The 19,858-nt window shown below is 50.3% G+C and overlaps 1 protein-coding gene across 3 annotated transcripts in view; it reads right to left on the reverse strand.

The window, feature by feature from the left end:
* Positions 1-19,858, reverse strand: part of TLN1 (talin 1) — a 750,278-nt gene that overhangs the window by 135,160 nt on the left and 595,260 nt on the right. For all 3 annotated transcript variants that reach the window (XM_078674421.1, XM_078674420.1, XM_078674419.1), the window contains 2 exons: positions 17,154-17,324; positions 15,824-15,973 (listed from right to left, as the gene is read on the reverse strand). In XM_078674421.1, coding sequence (XP_078530547.1) covers positions 15,824-15,973; positions 17,154-17,324 — 321 coding nt within the window. The remainder of the gene's footprint in view (positions 1-15,823; positions 15,974-17,153; positions 17,325-19,858) is intronic.

Consider the following 19,858-nt stretch of genomic DNA (forward strand, 5'->3'; position numbering starts at 1 on the left):
TGGTTCAGTAGAACTCAGAGTATTCTAAGCTAAGTTATATGTACCTTTAGTACTTATGTGATCTTTCACAAGATATTCTTAGGATATGTGTGGTAAAACAACAGCAAGCTCAAATCCCAACCGCTGCTCACCAATGTGAGAAGTTGGCCTGATGTGCAGTGCTCACTATTCTAGTGATCACTATATATCAGTCCAAACAACCCTTATTGATGATTGGTTGTAAGTCAACCTTATAGACCAGCTATCCTAGTAGCATGGATACGAGCAGTCTAAGGCTAAGACTCTAGAGGGCGTGTTAAGCCAGCTGTTTTACCATCACATTACCCCTTGAACACCCAGTGAAAGGACACCACACAAGTTGTTATGAAAATAAACAGTGTATTTATTTATAACAAGACTACCCTGGCTCTTTATGAGACAGGGAGCTAAGCACACAACAAAACTCTTACGAAAATACTTTTAAGTTAGCACGTTACACAAATGCCCGAGGGGCACGAAAAACCATATACGCTAAAAGTGGAATGCGAATTACTAGCAGGTAAGTAACAGTTCTAATAGGCTTTGGAATCGCTAGGACTGGACTAGGGAATCGTTAGATTACTACTAGGAGGCCCAGGGGACTCGGGTGCAGAGTGTGCACTCTCACGCGGGATGCGGGACAAAGTCTATGGAAGCTAGAATTCACAAAGTTAGTGTTCACGGGCGAACCCGACCTGGTAGGGAGAAAACGACAGTGGATCCTGACCCTTGGATAGTGAGGCTATGCTGGGACACCGGAGTGCCGAAGTTACCTAGCCCAGGGGCTGCAGCTGCATAGGTCTGAAAAGACGTCGGAGATCTCGTTGCCGGACCAGGAGCCTGGAAGGAAGAAGTTGCTGGCAGGCGACCAGTGAAGAAAAGTTCGATGGATCCAAGCCTGGATCAAGGAAGAAGAAACCTGAAAGCAGAGGGGACCAAGTTCTTGAATCACTAGCCAGTGATTAAGTGGGCACCAGGATGGCACCGGGCGAAGTCACCGCAGTCAGGTGAGTGGGCGCTGCTGGGCTCTGCAGTCTCTCGGACCAGGAGGCGTTGTCGGCGACCAGGATGGAGGTGCGAGCTGTCCCACGAAGGATGAAGTCGTCGGCGTCGAAGTTACCCAGGAGTGGGCAACAAGCCTTGGCTAATTCAAGCCCACGCGGTGGACTCAAAATGGCGTCTTGAGTGGACCAGGAGGGTCCGGGGTGCTCCTCTTCTGGAAGGGAGCAAGGGCCAGTCTGGAGCAACCAGACTAGCAGCAGAAATGTCGTCGGGCGTCGTCAGGAAGGCCACAAGCCAGCGGGCTAGTAGCCAAACAACGCGGTGAGCAGCAAAAAGCAGAAGGGCCCCACGCAGATCGTGGAGATGCTGGGGGCTGCTCTTCGGTGCTGGAGCTGCTCAGGGTGGGGGCTTCTCGGACCCCAAAGCACTCACCAGGAATTCACTCGGCGGGCTTGCTGGAAAGAAGTCGTGCAGTCTTGAAGATGGCCGGTCCCTCGAGGTCTCGTCACACCCACGAATCTCAGCGTGACTGATGATGCAGGTAGAGGTCAGAGGTGCCAGGGAAGCCGGTTCTCGTCGAGCTGGGCAGTCGGATTCCGGAGGAAGGACTTGCAGCAGACCGCAGTGTTCTTAGATGGTGCCTGCGGATGCAGGGTGACTACTCCTTAGTCACAAGGGAGAAATCTTAGGAAGAAGTCTTGAGTTCCTTTCGTGGAAAGTAGTTTCAGGATTCAAAGATGATCTGATTTGGAAGGGGGCCAGTCTCTACCTTTATCCTGTAAAAAGGGGCTGGCACGCGACTAAGTCCTGCCCTATGGGTGGGACTAGGAGGGGGGTGGTTACACCCACTTCCTTGGCGGGCTTTTCCCCAGCACAGGGTCTGGAGTGACCCTGGAACTGGTTCCAGCCAGCCTATGCACAGTGAGCACCGGGGTGCCACGTGCAGTCACCTTCCTCTAAAGCCCTGCCTACCTACAATACACAAAACCCTGTCTGGGACGGTGCTGGCACCGCCCCTGGCAGGAAACCCTTTGTCCTTATCTCCTGCTCTGGGAGGACTCCCAGCAGCAGGAGGGCAGACTTGTGTCTCGGTGGCAGCATCCATTTTGTGGATGCTAAGGCTCTGTCTGACTTTTAACCGGGTTATAGGTTACAGGCATGTCGTGTCCCTCTAGAAGGGTGGAATGCTAACCCCGTCGCCAGAATTGGCGAGGGGTTAGTATTCCAATTCGTATGACACCTTACTCGACATGTTTTGATAAAGCGATACCAGAGTTGGCACATAACCGCGAGGATTATAATGCACTTAAGAGTATATGGTATGCGATATCATGGAAACGGCTAAGGGATGGATCCCGAAAGCCGCAGACAGGCTCAGCTCATGCTAGAGCACCATCTCACACGATTCCAAGCCCTCTGCCTTCAGGATTGTTAAGGCCTGCCATAGGAGTGACTGATAGGAGATCTGTGTGTCCATTTTTAGGGTTAGATATAGGTATACTATATCTAAAGCAAAGGGTGATTACACCACCTTGCCCCAGCTGTCAAGCAGCCAGTTGTGTCAGATTTGGATGGCCAGCCAGGGGTGGCATAATACATGCTGCAGCCCCTGGTAGGACCTGGGTACACCTATGCCCTGGGTACCTAAGGTACACTGTACAGGGACTGATAAGGTGACTCAGTATCCAATTTAGATATGTACCTAAGGTACATGGAATCCATTTTACAGAGAGAGCAGTAGGCCTGGGGCCCTGAATAGCAGGGTCCCAGGTCAACTAAGTCAGAAAACCAGCAAAACACCAGGCAAAAAGTTGGGGGCAACCATAGTCAGGGATCTACCTTCCTACAGTCCACCACTGTTTTTGTTCAAAAGGGGCGTCATAGGTGTGATCATTTGGTACATGCCTCTTCGCCCAAGAACAACGTTCCAGATCTGGTGTCTTTATGGAACCTCAATAAGATCACGAGCCATTTCAGATATTGCAATCGTGTAATGTGTGAGTCTACAATCAACACCAAACGCTACGTGCATGAGAGTATAGTGCATCATTTGAGGGATCATACGAACTGTAATTCTCAAAATGTTTTATGCCCTGTGGTGCCCATGCAATTTTATCTATGTGGATCAAACCACCCAAAAAGTAAAAACTCGTCTCACAACATAAGAGTCGTAGTAGACGCAGAAATGAGCTAAACCATTCCCCAGATGAGATAATGTGGCAGGTGATTGGATTGATACGTAAACCACCGCGGGGTGGAGCTATCCAGCAGATGCTTATCAGTGCAGAACGCAGCTGGATTTCAGATGTGACAGTATCAATAAGGGGTTAAACAAACCTGAGAAAGGACATTCAATAATTCTGCACTGATGTTGCAACTATGTATTTTTCATGATATCATGAAAACATATTGTGGCACACATGTACTTGAGATGTTTTCTTCCCTCTGGCATGCCATGATTATATGGAGCTGTGCAGTCATTCTGGTTGAGAATGATATTGTTCTGTGCCTGTGTTTTTGTACAGACCGTGTGCTGCTATTTACAGCCCATTGATCTATGTTTATGTAACTGAGATGTTCTTTTCTCAATGTTACCGCTCCTACGCATGCTTGTTATTTCTCTTCATATTTCATGATATTCTTTTTCTATTTAATTTTTAGACGAGTCAAGCACAATACAAAATTTCCCTACACTTTAGGGTGCTGAAATATCCCAATTTGGGTATTTTAGTAATTTGGTTTTGTTTGAGGATTCGAAACAGGGCCATGTGCCCATTTTTTACGGATATTGGATTTCAGGCTCGAGTTTACTTGAGAGCCTAGGTGTCATTTTAGCTGACACTTTGGGACACTTTGGGCGTTTGTTTAAATTGGAATGTCTGCCATTGGTATGGCATTATTGTTGATAAATTCCCTGTTTTGTATTCTTACCATCATGCATTACTACTACTCTTGTCACGCATGAACGCGGGGCATGTAAGTGATATCCCTGGTTTTAATTCTCCGATAATTCCTTTGTCTTGTATCCATTTTCAAGGATCAGTATTACTGTTGCGCGCGGGATGTATTCATGACATCCCAGTTCTCAAACTACAAAAATGACTGATTGGTTGTAGTGATAATTTAATTTGTCAGCGGTACTGTTATCTTTTTGGATGGTTTAATTGATCAATCTCTTTTCTTTTTCAGTAAGAGTTTGTGGCACTCTGTTTCCTATCAGATTAAGTCTTTTCTTAACCTCTATTATGGGGAGCAGTGCTTAATTAGGACTGCTCCCGTCACGTCATGACCGTATTGACTGAGACTGACTGGTTTCAACGCTTGATGGATAGGCAGGTATTACAAGATAAGCATGCACCCCCCCTCGTCTTATCATTGGAATGGTTTAAGTTACTTTTCTGTACTTAATTGGGTTACATTTTGTCAAATGGCACTAAACTTCGTGCATTGCGAATTTTGAAGGTGCCGGTTTTAAAACTGCAACGGGTCCTCAGGGGTACGCTGATTTATTCATGTGTACTTTAATTTTTACGACTGGTGAGTCATTGGTTTTCCTTTGCATCCGCATTTTAATTAATTTAGCTGTAAGTTTTGAACTTATTTTGAATATTTTGTATTCGTTCCTGATTAGGATTGCTGATTTTTAATCGTTATTCCTGAGGCTCCTATGTTCAGTCTGACTCAAAATACATTTGCGTCAGAGTACAAATAAGTGTTTTGTGATGTTCTCTGAGGTTTTTGGGCATCCAGGGTTCGTTCACAGGCGGTGAAGGTTGTTGTGGTTTATTCTATTCACAGTTTTCATAAAACGCATGACACTGGGGCTTTATTTTGATCCTTGCTAATGAATATGCTACTTACCAGTATGCATCTGTTCTTGGCATGTAGGGCTGCTAACATTCATATCTTAGCATTAGATCGCCGCCTAGTGTTGGGCTCGGATGATTGCACATTGTTGTCCTGGAAGAGTCTTCGAAGTATCCTGAGATAGGTGGCTCCTCCCCTGGACTACAGTGCGCATGGGCATCGGCTCCATCCCCAGATTGTTTTTCGCCATTGTGGCAGAAGATGGAGTGAAAAGTGTAAAGGATGTCCATGCTAATGAATAAATACAATAGTATATCTGCAGCTGCGACAGGCACCGGGGAGGAGGGCGGGCGATATGAATGTTAGCAGCCCTACATGCCAAGAACAGATGCATACTGGTAAGTAGCATATTCAGTTCGAGGCATGTGGGCTGCTAAATTCATATCTTAGCATAGAATACATAGCAGTCCCTCCATCAGCGGCGGTTGCCCGTGCCAGCTGCAGAAACCTGAAAAAGTGTTTTGAGAACAGCCTGTCCTACAGCAGCTTGCTGCTTGGAATGCACATCAACACAGTAGTGTTTTGTAAAGGTGTGTGGTGTAACCCACGTGGCTGCTCTGCAAATATCCTCTAAAGGAATGTTCCCTAGGAAAGCCATGGATGCCCCCAGTTTGCGTGTGGAGTGCGCTCTGGGGGGTATTGTTAAAGTGCGCTTGGCTTTTTGATAACATATCTGGATGCATTTAACAATCCATCTGGCTATCCCTGCTTTGGAAATCGGGTTGCCTTTGTGTTGTGGTGCGAAGGCAACAAAGAGTTGTTTTGTCTTTCTAAAGGGTTGTGTTCTGTCTATGTAGTACATCAACGCCCTCCGTACATCTAAGGTATGGAGCATTCTTTCCGCCACCGTTTGCGGGTTTTGAAAGAATGCTGGTAAGTCAATAGTTTGGTTTAGATGAAACTGTTACACCACCTTCGGAAGGAATTTGGGGTTAGTGCGTAGCACTACCCTATTTGGATGGATTTGAATGAATGGCTCTTGGATTGTGAGCGCCTGCAGCTCACTGACACGCCTCAGAGACGTAATAGCTACAAGGAAAGCTACTTTCCACGTAAGGAACTGGAGTTCACACGAGTGCAGTGGCTCAAATGGCGGTCCCATCAGTCTGGTGAGAACGACATTGAGGTTCCACACCGGAGCTGGCGGTGTTCTTGGGGGAATGACTCGTTTCAGACCTTCAAGGAAGGCTTTAATGGCAGGCACTCTGAAGACAGAGAGGTGCTGCCTGTTCTGGAGATAAGCCGCTATGGCGGATAGATGTATCCGAATGGAAGTGTACGCTAGATTGCACTTGTAAAGATGCAACAGATAGCAGATGATGTTGGGAATAGATGCATCTAGCGGGTTGATGTCATTGGTTGTACAGTAAACGACAAAACGCTTCCACTTTGCAGCATAGCATGCTCTAGTAGTTGGTTTCCTCGCCTCCTTGATGATGTGCATGCACTCCGGAGGTAGGTTAAGGTATCCAAACTCTAGGACTTCAGGAGCCAGATCGCCAGGTTGAGCTGTTGTGGATCTGGATGCTGAATGTCTCCATGGTTCTGCGTCAAAAGACTGGGCGTGAGGCGCAGTCTTTGATGCGGCACCACTGAGAGTTCGAGGAACGTGGTGTACCAAGCCTGGCGTGCCCACGTCGGAGCAACCAGGATGAGAGTCATCTCGTGCTGCCTTAGCTTTCTTGCGACCAGCGGTATTAGAGGGGCTGGCGGAAAAGCGTACGCAAATTTGCCTGACCAGTTCATCCATATCGCATTCCCCTGCGACTGTGGGTGAGGGAACCTGGCGGCAAAGAGTTGGCATTTTGCGTTCTCCTTTGTGGCAAACAGGTCTATCTCCGGATGACCCCACTGCTGGAAGTACGGGTGGAGAACAGATGGGTGTATCTCCCACTCGTGCATTTGATGGCTGTATCTGCTGAGCAGATCCGCCATCTGATTGTCCTTTCCTGGGAGGTGTTCTGCCATGAGGAAAATGTTCCTCTGAATGGCCCACTTCCACATGCTCTGAGCCAGATGAGACAGCTGTGGCGAGTGGGTGCCTCCCTGCTTTTGAATGTAGTACATCGCGGTCATGTTGTCCGTCCGGACTAGCACGACTTTGTTGCACAGATGTACAATGAAGGACTTGAGCGCCATGAAGATTGCCATCAGTTCCAGATAGTTGATGTGCATCTTCTGTTGCTGCGTCGTCCATAGTCCCTGCACTGTGTAAGTGAGCACATGAGCTCCCCATCCCTGGAGAGATGCGTCCGTTGTCAGGACAATCTGCGGCACAGGCTCTTGGAACAGTCGGCCCTTGCAAAGGTTGTGTGGAGTCCACCAATGCAGAGAGTCGTATGCCCGACTGGTAACCAACACTAGGTCTGTCAATTGCCCACGAGCCTGTGTCCACTGATTCGCTAAGCACTCCTGGAGCGGGCGCATATGTAGCCGTGCGTGAGGGACTATGAAGATGCAGGAGGCCATCATGCCTATCAACTGCATGAACACTCTCGCTGGAAGCGAGTGTTGTGGCCTGAACTTTTGGATCAGAGCCTGCATGCTGTCTATCCTGACTTGGTTTGGCTGAGCCATGGCCGTCAGGGTGTTGATCGTAGCACCTAGGAACTGCCGGACATGTGCCGGCTGAAGATGCGATTTTGGGTAGTTCAGCGAGAAACCCAGATCGTGAAGAAGGTGAATTGTAGTCGACATGTCTGCGGCGCACTGTTGCTCTGACTTGGCTTGCACGAGCCAGTCGTCTAGGTAGGGGTAGACATGGATGTTCTGCCTCCTGAGGTGCGCCGCCACTGTCGCTAGACACTTGGTGAACACCCTCGGGGCTGTTGTGACTCCGAAGGGTAGGACTTTGAACTGGTAGTGCCTGCCTTGAATAGTGAACCTGAGGTATTTCCTGTGTGACGGGTGTAGTGGAATGTGGAAATAAGCATCCTTGAGATCTAAGGTTGCTAAGAAGTCTCCCTGGTTTAGCAAGGGAAGAATCTGCTGCAGTGTAAGCATGTGGAAATGTTCTGATAGTATGTATAGGTTGAGGGGACGTAGATCTAGAATGGGCCTGAGAGATCCGTCCTTCTTTGGAATAAGGAAGTACAGGGAATATACCCCTGTGCCTTCCTCCCCCACCGGCACGAGCTCGATTGCTCCCTTTTGCAGCATCACCACTACTTCCTGCTGCAATAAGAGCAAGTGCTCTGCGGACATAGGCCGTTGCCTTGGCGGGATGTTGGGTGGAGTGGACTTCAACTCTAGGCAATAACCATACTGGACTAGTTGTCGCACCCACCTGTCTGTGGTGATGTTTCTCCAGACGGGCAGGAACTGCTGCAGTCTCCCCCCGACAGGTGTCAGGTGGTCGGGGGGCAGTGACCGAGAGTCACTGTTTGCTTGGAGTAGAGGTGCGGGAGCTGTTGTTTCCTCTGCCGCGACCTCTGTTGCGGTTATTCCTGTAACCTCCCTTGTTCTGTTTAGTGAACGAGGATTGAGCCCCACCTTTTGAGAACTGGGATTGTTGACCCATTTGTCCTCTGGTGACTCCACGTGCACCTGAGCGACGAAAATTGCTGCCACGAAACTGTTGTGACTGTAGGGCCCCCATAGACTTAGCAGTTTGTGTCTTTCTTTATTTTCTCTAGGGTGGTGTCAACATCCGGACCAAACAGACTATCAGGATTGACTGGCTGATTAAGAATTGTTGTCTGAATATCCGGTTTAAACCCTGAGATGCGGAGCCACGCTTGTCGTCTCAGCATAACGCTAGTGTTGATAGCTCTAGCAGCTGTGTCCGCAGCGTCAAGTGCACACTTGATGGCTGCGTTTGAGATTAGCTTTCCTTCCTCAATAAGCAGTTTGGTGCCCTCTTGGAACTGTGGAGGCAGGTGTTGTACAATCTGTTCTAGGGTGTCATAGTGCGCCCTATCGTAACGCGCCAAGAGTGCCTGTGTATTGGCGATGCGCCAAAAATTTGATGCTTGTGCAGCTACTCTTTTGCCCCCTGCCTCTAGCACTTTGGATTCCTTATCCGGGGGAGGAGCTTCACCCGTAGTCTGGGAGTTGGCACGTTTCCTGGCATTGGCGACCACAAGAGAGTCCAGTGGCAATTGTCCCCGAATGTATGCGGGGTCTCCAGGAGCAGGTCTGTACTTTTTTTCAATGCGAGGGTTGACCACTCTCGCCCTCGTAGGCTCCTTAAATATGTCCCCAGCATGCTTGAGGACTCCTTTAAGCATAGGCAGTGTCTTTACTGTCCTTTCAGAGACTGAAAAAGTGTCGAAAAGGAAGTCTTCCTCAACAGGGTCGGCATGCATGTCCACATCGTGATTGGCTGCCGCCCTTTCGAGCAGTGCATGAAAACCTGCTGAATCCTCAGTCGGGGATGCCCGTGCATTAAAAGGCTGCGGGTCCTGCCCCGCACCTTGGGTGTTCTGGTCACCAGTGTCATCATATGAATCCGGTTGCACATCAGGTTCATTGATTGGGAAATTGTACTGCTCGTCTTCATCATACCCCTCACCCGCAGAGTGTTCTGGGGAGGGAGTAGGGCTCCGTCTCGGAGGAGGCTGGATTGGTTCCGTGAGGCCTGAGGCGTCAAGGGGCACCCTCTTCTTCTTTAGTGGGATGACATAGGGGTCCACTGGCTCTGAAGTGATTTTCCTCTTATAGAGGGTCAGTTTGCCTGTGTCAGCGTCGATGAAATGCTCCGAATCGTCCTCGGATTCGAGTACCTGACGTGGAAGTGGGCCAGTCGGTGAAGAAATCACCTGTTTCGGTGCCGATTTGGTTGAAAATGCTTTGGGCGCCTCCTTCGGCGGCAAAATAAAGAGAAGTTTCCCAGACGGCTTCTCTGGAGTGTCTTTGCGCGTCTGCGTTGATGGTATCGGAGCCGACGGGGCAAAGGCCTTCTCCCTGATTCTTTTCAGTGATTCGGCTATTGGGGACGGCACACTCACCGTTTGTGTCGGCGCTGACGAGGACGGTCTGATTTTCCCCTCGGATCCGACGTCCTTGTGGGCCTTGTGCGCTTTGGGCGCGGATCCTGTCTTTACCGCCTCCGATTCCTGCGTTCGGGGCACAGACTTCTTTCCGTGTGCCTGCGTAGCCTCCTTGGAGCCGACTTTGGCGGGTTTTGACGGCGTCGTAGCCGCTGACCCGTGCCGACCATCTTTTTTGGAGGACCCCTCCTCTGGCGTCGGTTTCGATTTCGCAGCATCGGAATCGACGGACTTCTTCGACTTCTGCGGACCGGAGGTCGACGGAGTCGATGGGGTAGCGGGCACCGTCGCTTTCACCGGAACGGTAGCCATCTTAGGGACACTCGAGTCCTTAACTTTCGGTTTCGTTTTCGGGTCGGCCATTTTAGGTGTTGTCGATCCCGATGGTTTCGGTTTCGGTTTCGAAACAGTCTGCCCAGCAAGTAAGTCCGTGGCCGGGCCCGAAGGCGGGGCTGTGGCTTGCGGCAACGGGTCTTGGGTAAGGCCGACAGGCGATCCCGTGTCCCGGTCGGTATCCTCGTAACCTTCGGGGCAGAGCTCGTCCCCTGAGCTGTCTGCCGCGGCCCCATAAATCTCATCGTCGTCTCCTACCTCGTCGACGTATTCAAGGCCTTGACCCGCGACTCCGTCGTCGTCTCCCGGATCCGCCTCGACCTCCGTCTCGGGTGGGGAGATTTGGAGATGACGACCCTGGTCCTCTTCGTCTTGGTCGCCGAAGATGTTTTCCGGATCCGGGGCCGCTTGTTTAGCTTCCATGCGCATCGCGCGCCGAAGCTTGAGAGTCTTCTTTGAGCGGAACTGTGCACACAACTTGCACTTGCCGTCGTCGTGGTCAGGCGAAAGGCATTTGTTACACACGGGGTGTAGATCGATGTGTGGGTACTTGGACCCACAGAGCGGGCAGTACTTAAACGGGCTCCGCTCCATGTCCGAAAAGGCTTGCAGTCGTGTCGCGATGAGAAGGCCTCAAAGTTCCGAGAGCGAAGAAAACTCCGCTAATTCCGGCTCCAAGAGACGGAAGACTCGAGACCGTGCGCAGACAATACCGACGCAAGAAAATCGAGGCCTTTTGGCCGCTAAAAGTTAGTTTTTCTTGGTTCCGACAGTAAGACGTCGAGACCACATCCGAACCCAATGGCGGAAAAAAACAATCTGGGGATGGAGCCGATGCCCATGCGCACTGTAGTCCAGGGGAGGAGCCACCTATCTCAGGATACTTCGAAGACTCTTCCAGGACAACAATGTGCAATCATCCGAGCCCAACACTAGGCGGCGATCTAATGCTAAGATATGAATTTAGCAGCCCACATGCCTCGAACATAGTTTTCCTCCGCTTCTTCTCTTGACCTATATGGCTTTCCTCGGTTACCACAATTTTGATCAGTTTGAAATACTTGACACAGTTTCTTTGTCTTGTGCTTTGCTGGCATTGTTTCAATTTGATTGCTTCGTTTTGGTACCCATGCAAAAGAACCCTCCCCTTTTTTCTTTTTTGTACATTGGTTGCTCGAAATGTTGTCTGTCCTGATGATGGCCTTATAAAGTATAGAGGTCGAAACGCCGTCAACGCGAGTCCTTGGCATATAATGTTGAGGAAGCATTTACTGCCATTGTTGTTCCTGCGACCTGTCGGACTTATTTTAATAGTTTTTTCTCTACCCTTGTTTCTTTATTTACACTGTATATTGTGTCTTCATTGTGAAACTGTGCGAGCTCCCTTTGTATATAGTTCAATTATTATTTTTGTAATGTGGTGTCCTTAGCAAAAGGTGTTTTTTGAAGTAGCAATTGGGTTTTTGATTGATAATGGGTACCGTTTCATGATTTTTCCAATCTTGTATGATTTCTCTGGTTTCTTAATTTAATTCCCTTGCATTTATATATTACTGTAATAGTTTGTTACTGGATGTAATTATTTATATGAATCATTGTAGCTGTTACAATGCACAATGTGTTATGCCACCCTCCTGTGGGAGGGGGCATAGACCTATCCCTGATTGGAGGGATCTCCCGATCTTCAACATGGCGGGGAGTGAAAGATGTGCTTCACCTCTCCTCCCCCACTTTAACCCCTTCAACGCTGATGACGAGTTGGGCTCGTCATGAGGTAGCCTCCTCGCACGCTCATGACGAGCCCAGCTCGTCACGTAAAGTGCGGTTTCGGAAATCTCAGCGTACGGGCGGAATTCCGCCCGCACGCATGCGGTTAAGGGTGGAGTTGGCAGAGCTAGGCACACCTCCTATTTTCCTATGTTTTCTCGCCCAAAGTAGGGGTGAAAACCAGGGGCTGCCATCTGCAGCTTGCAGCAGAGGCAGGGGGTCGCATTACAAAGGAGGCAGGCCTTTGAAACTTCCCTCTCCTAGCACTGGCCCATCCTGGGGAGGAGGCAGGACACCTCTTCCCAAGATGTGCATTGTTCCTGGCCCCAGAGAGCAGGGGCTCTCTACCAGAGGGTCCAGACACATGTCTGGTGGTGGCTGGCTGCCTGCAGCCGGTCAGAGACCACAACAGGGATGGTAGGCTTTCAACGGTTACCTCTGCATTACATTCTGTCAACATGGTACAATAAATCCTACACTGGCATCACTGGGGAATTATTCAGAGGAGTAGTTTGTTACCAAGCACTCCTGTGTTCAGTGTAGCCCTCATGGTGCTGTAGAACTCGAGAAGTTGAGTTTCTAGCCCATGTACTCTCTCTATGGCTTCCCTGTCACTTGCAACATCAAGGAATGGACCCCAATATTGTAGGGGCATACCTGTTTATGCAGATATGCTCTCACCTGTGGAATACTGCACCCTGCCTTTGGGCTGTGAGGCCTGCTAGAGGGGTGCCATACCTATGCCTTCAGGCAGTGCTGGTTGGCCTGGCACCCAGGCAGGGCTCCATGTCAGCATTGTTCTTTTCTCCCTCACAGGGGGTATGCAAGCTGCAAAGGCAATGGCATGGACCCAGTGAGGGGGGGTCTCAGGAAACACTCTCTAGCTCCTTGGCCCTAGGTACTCAGGGTACTATATAAGAGGGACGTACACGGGGTAGAAGTACCAACTGGGGATTTATTTTTAGGGAAGAAGCACTGGCACAGGGAGCTGTCTGGCAGGGACCCTGTGCACTACATTTGAAACCACATCAAAACCAGGCAAAAGGTGGGGGCAAACCATGCAAATAGAGGCGCTTTACCACAGCAAGGTGCTTCAGGAATCTGTGTTCAGTGTTATTCTGAGGGAGGATAACCTTTGTGCTCCTGGCACATCTCCACTCTGCACTCGTGCTGCTGCGCCCTCTTGGGGTCCCGACTATCTCCAATTTAGCGGCTCAGAGGTCCAGTATTTATTTCACTAAAGGCAGCATGGATGGGAAACTTCAACTAAAGGAAGGACTCTCCTTTTTCAAAATACCCCCCTATTTTTGTCGCTTCCGGAGCAATGTCAAAGTTCAGATGAGCTTCAACTGGTCACGGTAAGTTGTGGATTGTCTTCTAACAAAGTCCAACAGAAGTCTACTGTTAGCCGACAGGGAGCAAACCGGGACTTGGGTAGCAGGAAGATTCACAACACACAGAATGGCAACCTCACCCCCGACACCCTCCCCCTCCCCCAAACCCCCACCCAACAAGGCAGAACCTGATCCTCCACAGATGCCTCATCCTGGGAGGAGGCGGCAATGAGGAACCTCCACAGATGCCTCATCCTGGGAGGAGGCGGCAGTAAGGATCCTTCACAGATACCTCGTCCTGGGAGGAGGCGGCAGTAAGGATCCTCCACAGATGCCTCATCCTGGGAGGAGGCGGCAGTAAGGATCCTCCACAGATGCCTCATCCTGGGAGGAGGCGGCAGTAAGGATCCTTCACAGATACCTCGTCCTGGGAGGAGGCGGCAGTAAGGATCCTTCACAGATACCTCATCCTGGGAGGAGGTGGCAGTAAGGATCCTCCACAGATGCCTCATCCTGGGAGGAGGCGGCAGGAAGGATCCTCCACAGATGCCTCATCCTGGGAGGAGGCGGCAGTAAGGAACCTCCACACATACCTCGTCCTGGGAGGAGGCGGCAGTAAGGATCCTTCACAGATACCTCGTCCTGGGAGGAGGCGGCAGTAAGGATCCTTCACAGATACCTCATCCTGGGAGGAGGCGGCAGTAAGGATCCTCCACAGATGCCTCATCCTGGGAGGAGGCGGCAGGAAGGATCCTCCACAGATGCCTCATCCTGGGAGGAGGCGGCAGTAAGGAACCTCCACAGATACCTGGTCCTGGGAGGAGGCGGCAGTAAGGATCCTCCACAGATGCCTCATCCTGGGAGGAGGCGGCAGGAAGGATCCTCCACAGATGCCTCATCCTGGGAGGAGGCGGCAGTAAGGAACCTCCACAGATACCTCATCCTGGGAGGAGGCGGCAATGAGAAACCTCCACAGATGCCTCATCCTGGGAGGAGGTGGCAGTAAGGATCCTCCACAGATACCTCATCCTGGGAGGAGGCGGCAGTAAGGATCCTCCACAGATGCCTCATCCTGGGAGGAGGCGGCAGTAAGGATCCTTCACAGATACCTCGTCCTGGGAGGAGGCGGCAATGAGGAACCTCCACAGATGCCTCATCCTGGGAGGAGGCGGCAGGAAGGATCCTCCACAGATGCCTCATCCTGGGAGGAGGCGGCAGTAAGGAACCTCCACAGATACCTGGTCCTGGGAGGAGGCGGCAGTAAGGATCCTCCACAGATGCCTCATCCTGGGAGGAGGCGGCAGTAAGGATCCTTCACAGATACCTCGTCCTGGGAGGAGGCGGCAATGAGGAACCTCCACAGATGCCTCATCCTGGGAGGAGGCGGCAGTAAGGATCCTTCACAGATACCTCATCCTGGGAGGAGGCGGCAATGAGGAACCTCCACAGATACTTCATCCTGGGAGGAGGCGGCAGTAAGGATCCTCCACAGATACCTCATCCTGGGAGGAGGCGGCAGTAAGGATCCTCCACAGATGCCTCATCCTGGGAGGAGGCGGCAGTAAGGAACCTCCACAGATACCTGGTCCTGGGAGGAGGCGGCAGTAAGGATCCTCCACAGATGCCTCATCCTGGGAGGAGGCGGCAGTAAGGATCCTCCACAGATACCTCATCCTGGGAGGAGGCGGCAATGAGAAACCTCCACAGATGCCTCATCCTGGGAGGAGGTGGCAGTAAGGATCCTCCACAGATACCTCATCCTGGGAGGAGGCGGCAATGAGGAACCTCCACAGATGCCTCATCCTGGGAGGAGGCGGCAGTAAGGATCCTTCACAGATACCTCATCCTGAGAGGAGGCGGCAATGAGGAACCTCCACAGATACTTCATCCTGGGAGGAGGCGGCGGCTGTAAGGATCCTCCACTGATACCTCATTTTAGGAGGAGGTGGGAATAAGGATCCTCCACAGATACCTCATCCTGGGAGGAGGCGGCAGTAATGATCCTCCACAGATAACTGGTCCTGGGAGGAGGTGGGAGTAAGGATCCTCCACAGATGCCTTGTCTTAGGAGGAGGCGCGAGGAAGGATCCTCCTCTGAATGCTCTCAGATTTTGGACTTCATTGGAAGGGAATACATGGCCGGCCAGAACAACCAACATGGCGGGCACAGCTTTTTTAAGCCATGCAGAGGTCTTTGGTTCCAGAAGAAAGCACCTGCCCACAAGACTGGTCAGTGATCATCGACTACCCAAGAGCCGGTCAGCACTGATTTTCTTGTCGCCCTTCACCCAATCCAGGAAGAGGAGCATGCCTCTATGTAGGTTCTGATGGTCTTCCTACCCTCTTTGCCATCAATCACACATCAATCTATATATGCACAGCTGATCCTCTCAGGATCACTTGATCCATACGTCGGCGATCCCTCTACATATGTGGAGGGGTGATTCTAACTTCTGCAGCCAACTAGTACAGAGTCCTTGATTAAACGTACAACTCGTCCTGTGATCTCACCTGGTTGATGGCCTGAGTGATGGAATCCACCATACCACCAACGACCCCGGCAGCACTCGCGGCCTCATTGAGAGTGACAGTCAGGTCTTCCACAGCATCCTTCATCAACTGCACTGACTCTTCCAGAGCCTCCTGTGTGTGAGCCGCAAGCTGCAGGAAGAAAAACCCTTTAGATACTTACACACAGCATACACAAAGCTTCATAGTTCTTGGGTTATAGAATCGGTCAAATATTCTGAATTCTGGGCTCCCCATGTCCCTATCTTGTAAGTCGTCTTCTTACATCATTACATTTTTTTTTGTTGATCTGAAATAAGTAGTTCCTGATCTCAATGGGAACTTCTTTTCACTTCATGACATAAATCTCTAGCAGAAATACGGAGGGCACGCTATACTAAATACTAAGTGAGCGGGCAGCTGTAGCCTGTCCATTAAAACAGGGGGAGTTTAAGGAGGAAAGTCACCTGGCGACTGCTGCTTCGACAGTGAGAACACATCTCTTATAGCATAAAATTAAATGGAATGAGCATCTTTAAAGTCAACTTAAACATCAGGTTCAGGCTGATCTGGTCTGGAACAAAACCACCACCACCCAAGCGCTTCGGTGTGTGCTAACTGTAGCATGACAGGGACTCTCTACAGTCTGAAGGTCACCCATAGTGACGGAGGAGAGTGCGCTATTCGGTGTGATCACACCACCAGAGGCAACGCTCACCACTAATCCAGTGACCACCAGCAGATCAGCTGCAATCCAAAGAACTTGAATCTCAGCTCCTAAGGCACACTAAACAACGTTTTTCAGCAGTTGATCCAACCCGATGCCACACCTCATGGTAAGCGTAACAAGATGATGCACCTCTCAGCTGTGGCTCCTGCCGAGCTTGCCAAAAGCGGCCTCTTCAGTTGACACCCTGCGAAAACCAGTTCTTAATTTGAGCCGGTGGTTTCTGGTGCTCGGCACCGTCACTCAATTGTCAACACCAGCGCTTGTGACAGTTTGCCACAAGGTGGCGCTGTCTGGCTAATTTAGAGATGACCACAACAACAGGGAATTATTAATTCAATACAAGTTACAAATGACGATTAACTGACGCCCAAGCTATGCTTACAGCTCTGGAGGCCTGAAATAGTCCGAACTGTCGCACTTGTAGGGTGAGATGGTTGGTAGTTGTGTTCTAATTGGCAGCGCTGGCAGGGGCAATGCGTGCTGCAAGCTGCAGGGGCCTCCTGACCAGAGCCCTGGCACTTATTTATTTTTTTGACGAATGAAGCACTGCCTAAAGGTCTGCACTATGGCCTACTCCGGGCCTGGTTTCTCGCGTCCACACACCTTGGGGTTCCCGCCGGCTTCCTTGGCAGTGTAGAGCATCTGCAGCGCAGACTCAGCAAGGGTCTTGGTCTGGTCCAGGAGGTTCATCTGCTGCTGGTGATTGTTTGTCCGGGAAGCAGCGCCAATCGATGCCATGGTCAGGGGCTCGAAGTATTGTGCCATCTGTGAAACCTGGGTGATGGGCGAGACAGGGAAGCACAAAGCATTAATCAAAGCCTGGCCGACTTTGGCACAGATCAGCATTCTAGAATACATCACCAGTGCACAAAATTAAAACAAGAACATGAAAAACTGTCAGCACAAGAAAGCAGACTTTTATGCACATAGCGAACAACTACAAGGATAGAAAATAATTCAAAACATGCAGTCACTATTGCATACGCTAGCAAATAAAACACACATGTTGCTGTTATTTTACTAATCTGTACTTACTTCGCCTACTTCTATTTACTGAGGTTCTGTGCAAACAGCAAGCCAAATGCATGGCGGGCACCTCGTCATCCATGTAACGCCTCCAAACATCCCTAGACAGATACTGCTGCATCTGGCAGGTCTAGCTAATCACCTCAGGGGCAGGACGATGGATGAATGGCTTCATGGCACACCGGAGGCATGCCTAAGGGACGACGTCTCCAAGGCACAGCACACCAAGGAGAGAGGCTTATGGCTAGACGGTCCCATCAACCCACTCCCTTCATCTCCTCGCGAACAGAGGCAGGTTTCTATCTAGGCAGCTCCATTACTCCCCACCCGAAGGCAATACGCAGACTAAGACTGAACGGCTCCTTTACCCCCCTCCCCCACACTTGAGGGTAAGCATATGTGTAGGAAGATGGCTCTGTATTTACTCTACCAGCGTGAGGCAAAGTGTGCACGGAGTCCAGTGGAACCCCAGAGGTATAGCAGTGGTTTAAGTAGAGAATAGCTTACTCTCAAATTAGTGGTAGATGGGCGGAGCAGTCGGGCTCATCAGAGGGTAGAGTTAAGCATTTGTTGTACACACTCAGACGAGAAATGAGGTCTCACACTCAGACTGAATCCAGACCAAATGTTTGTGTAAAAAGTTGTTACTTTCTTATTTTTATTACTAGGATCATGATTTACTTAGTAACAGGCAAGTGATACTTTCAAAACAATAACACTTTTCAAAATACAGTGTGTACTGGTTTTGTATATGCACACAAGTTACTTTGTATTCTATATAATAATAATAATAATAGACTTTGTAAACTCATTGGATTATTTGTTATTACTTCAGATTACTTTGTTGTTACATTTCCAACTTTGCGCAAAGCAAGCAAATAACACCGCGTAGGCCCTGCAGTACATTAATAAACAGGATAACTTATTTGTCAACACTAAGTTACTTTGTTACAATACAAGGCAAAAGGCCACACCATGCAATCCAATGGGAAACATTAAGTTAGTACTTGCAGGTAGGTACGACGACTTTTGATGTGGTCTTTTTGGGAACAGAACCAAGGTTCCCCAAGGTTCAATTCGGCACTCAAGGTGCACCACCAGCTGATCGTCGGTTCCGGTTTCAGGCTGCAGGCTCAGACCAGGAGGAGTCCTCGAGTGAACCTGCAGCCAGAGGAAGGAGTTGAGATGCCAGGCGACATCGGGACACCATGTGTCCTGGTCACCCGGACGCAGGGCCGGAGGATGCAGGGGTGTCTTAGGACGTCAGGTTTCTTCTTACAGGGCAGGTCGCGGTCGAGGGGGGGTCTTGGTGCAGAGGCTGTAGGCGTTGTACCGATGGCTGGGAGACGTCACCCCTCTATGGATTCGGGCTCAAGACCGTGGGAACCTCTTCTGAACTGGTGGGGTTCCTGGATTCGGGCCCTGGGCGTCGGGTGCAGAGGTAGGTCTGGAAGGTGAGTATTAGTGGTTCTGCAGGGTCTTGAAGTTCTTTTTGGAGACAGAGACAGTCTCTTCGGAAGTCTTGGGTCTTCTTCAAAGCTGATCGCCTGGATCATCTTCAGCTGAGTCGTCTTCTTCGACAGTGTTCTTAGGTCATCAGGAACTACTGAGCAGTGAACCGGGGTGCCCCAAAATACAGTATTTAGGGGCGTTACGGGGGTAGCCAGGTAGTAGCCAATGGCTGCTGACCTTAGGGTGACTACACTCTTATTATGCTCATCCCACGTCAGGGACCCTAATTAGCACAGAGGGATGGGGTTGGCATAGGTGGGCACAGCAGGGCTGGCCTGATTTTCCTGCCCGTCTTCACGCCAAAAAGAGGGTAAAGACTGTTAGCAGGAGATACTGAGGGTCGCGTCTCAAGGGACCCCTGAGTGCATGGGGTAATAAATCAGACACTGGAATCAGTGCAGATTTAATATTCTGAGATGTTAGATACCAAACATCCCAGGATTCAGTAAAAGCATTCTGGTGCTAGGAAACTAGTAATCATAAATTCCGAGACCATATACTTTACTGGGCACTTATAAAATCTAAGAATGGTCCTAGATATTATAGGGGCCTGCAGTGCGAAGTGGAGCGGTGCTCGCAGGTCATGGTGCAAGAAGAGGTGTTGTCTTTGCTGAAGCGCTGTCATCGGCTGATGTACCGGAGTCGATGGCACCAGCATTGGTAGGCTAAAGCTGCGGTGCAGGATGAGGGCGGTGCATCATGTAACTTATGAGCGGTGCCCTTGAACCACACTGCAGGCAGAGGCATCGAGTTGAGTGTGTAGTCTGGGA

Source organism: Lissotriton helveticus, chromosome 2_1 (genome assembly GCF_964261635.1).
Source record: "Lissotriton helveticus chromosome 2_1, aLisHel1.1, whole genome shotgun sequence".
Lineage (NCBI taxonomy): Eukaryota > Metazoa > Chordata > Amphibia > Caudata > Salamandridae > Lissotriton > Lissotriton helveticus.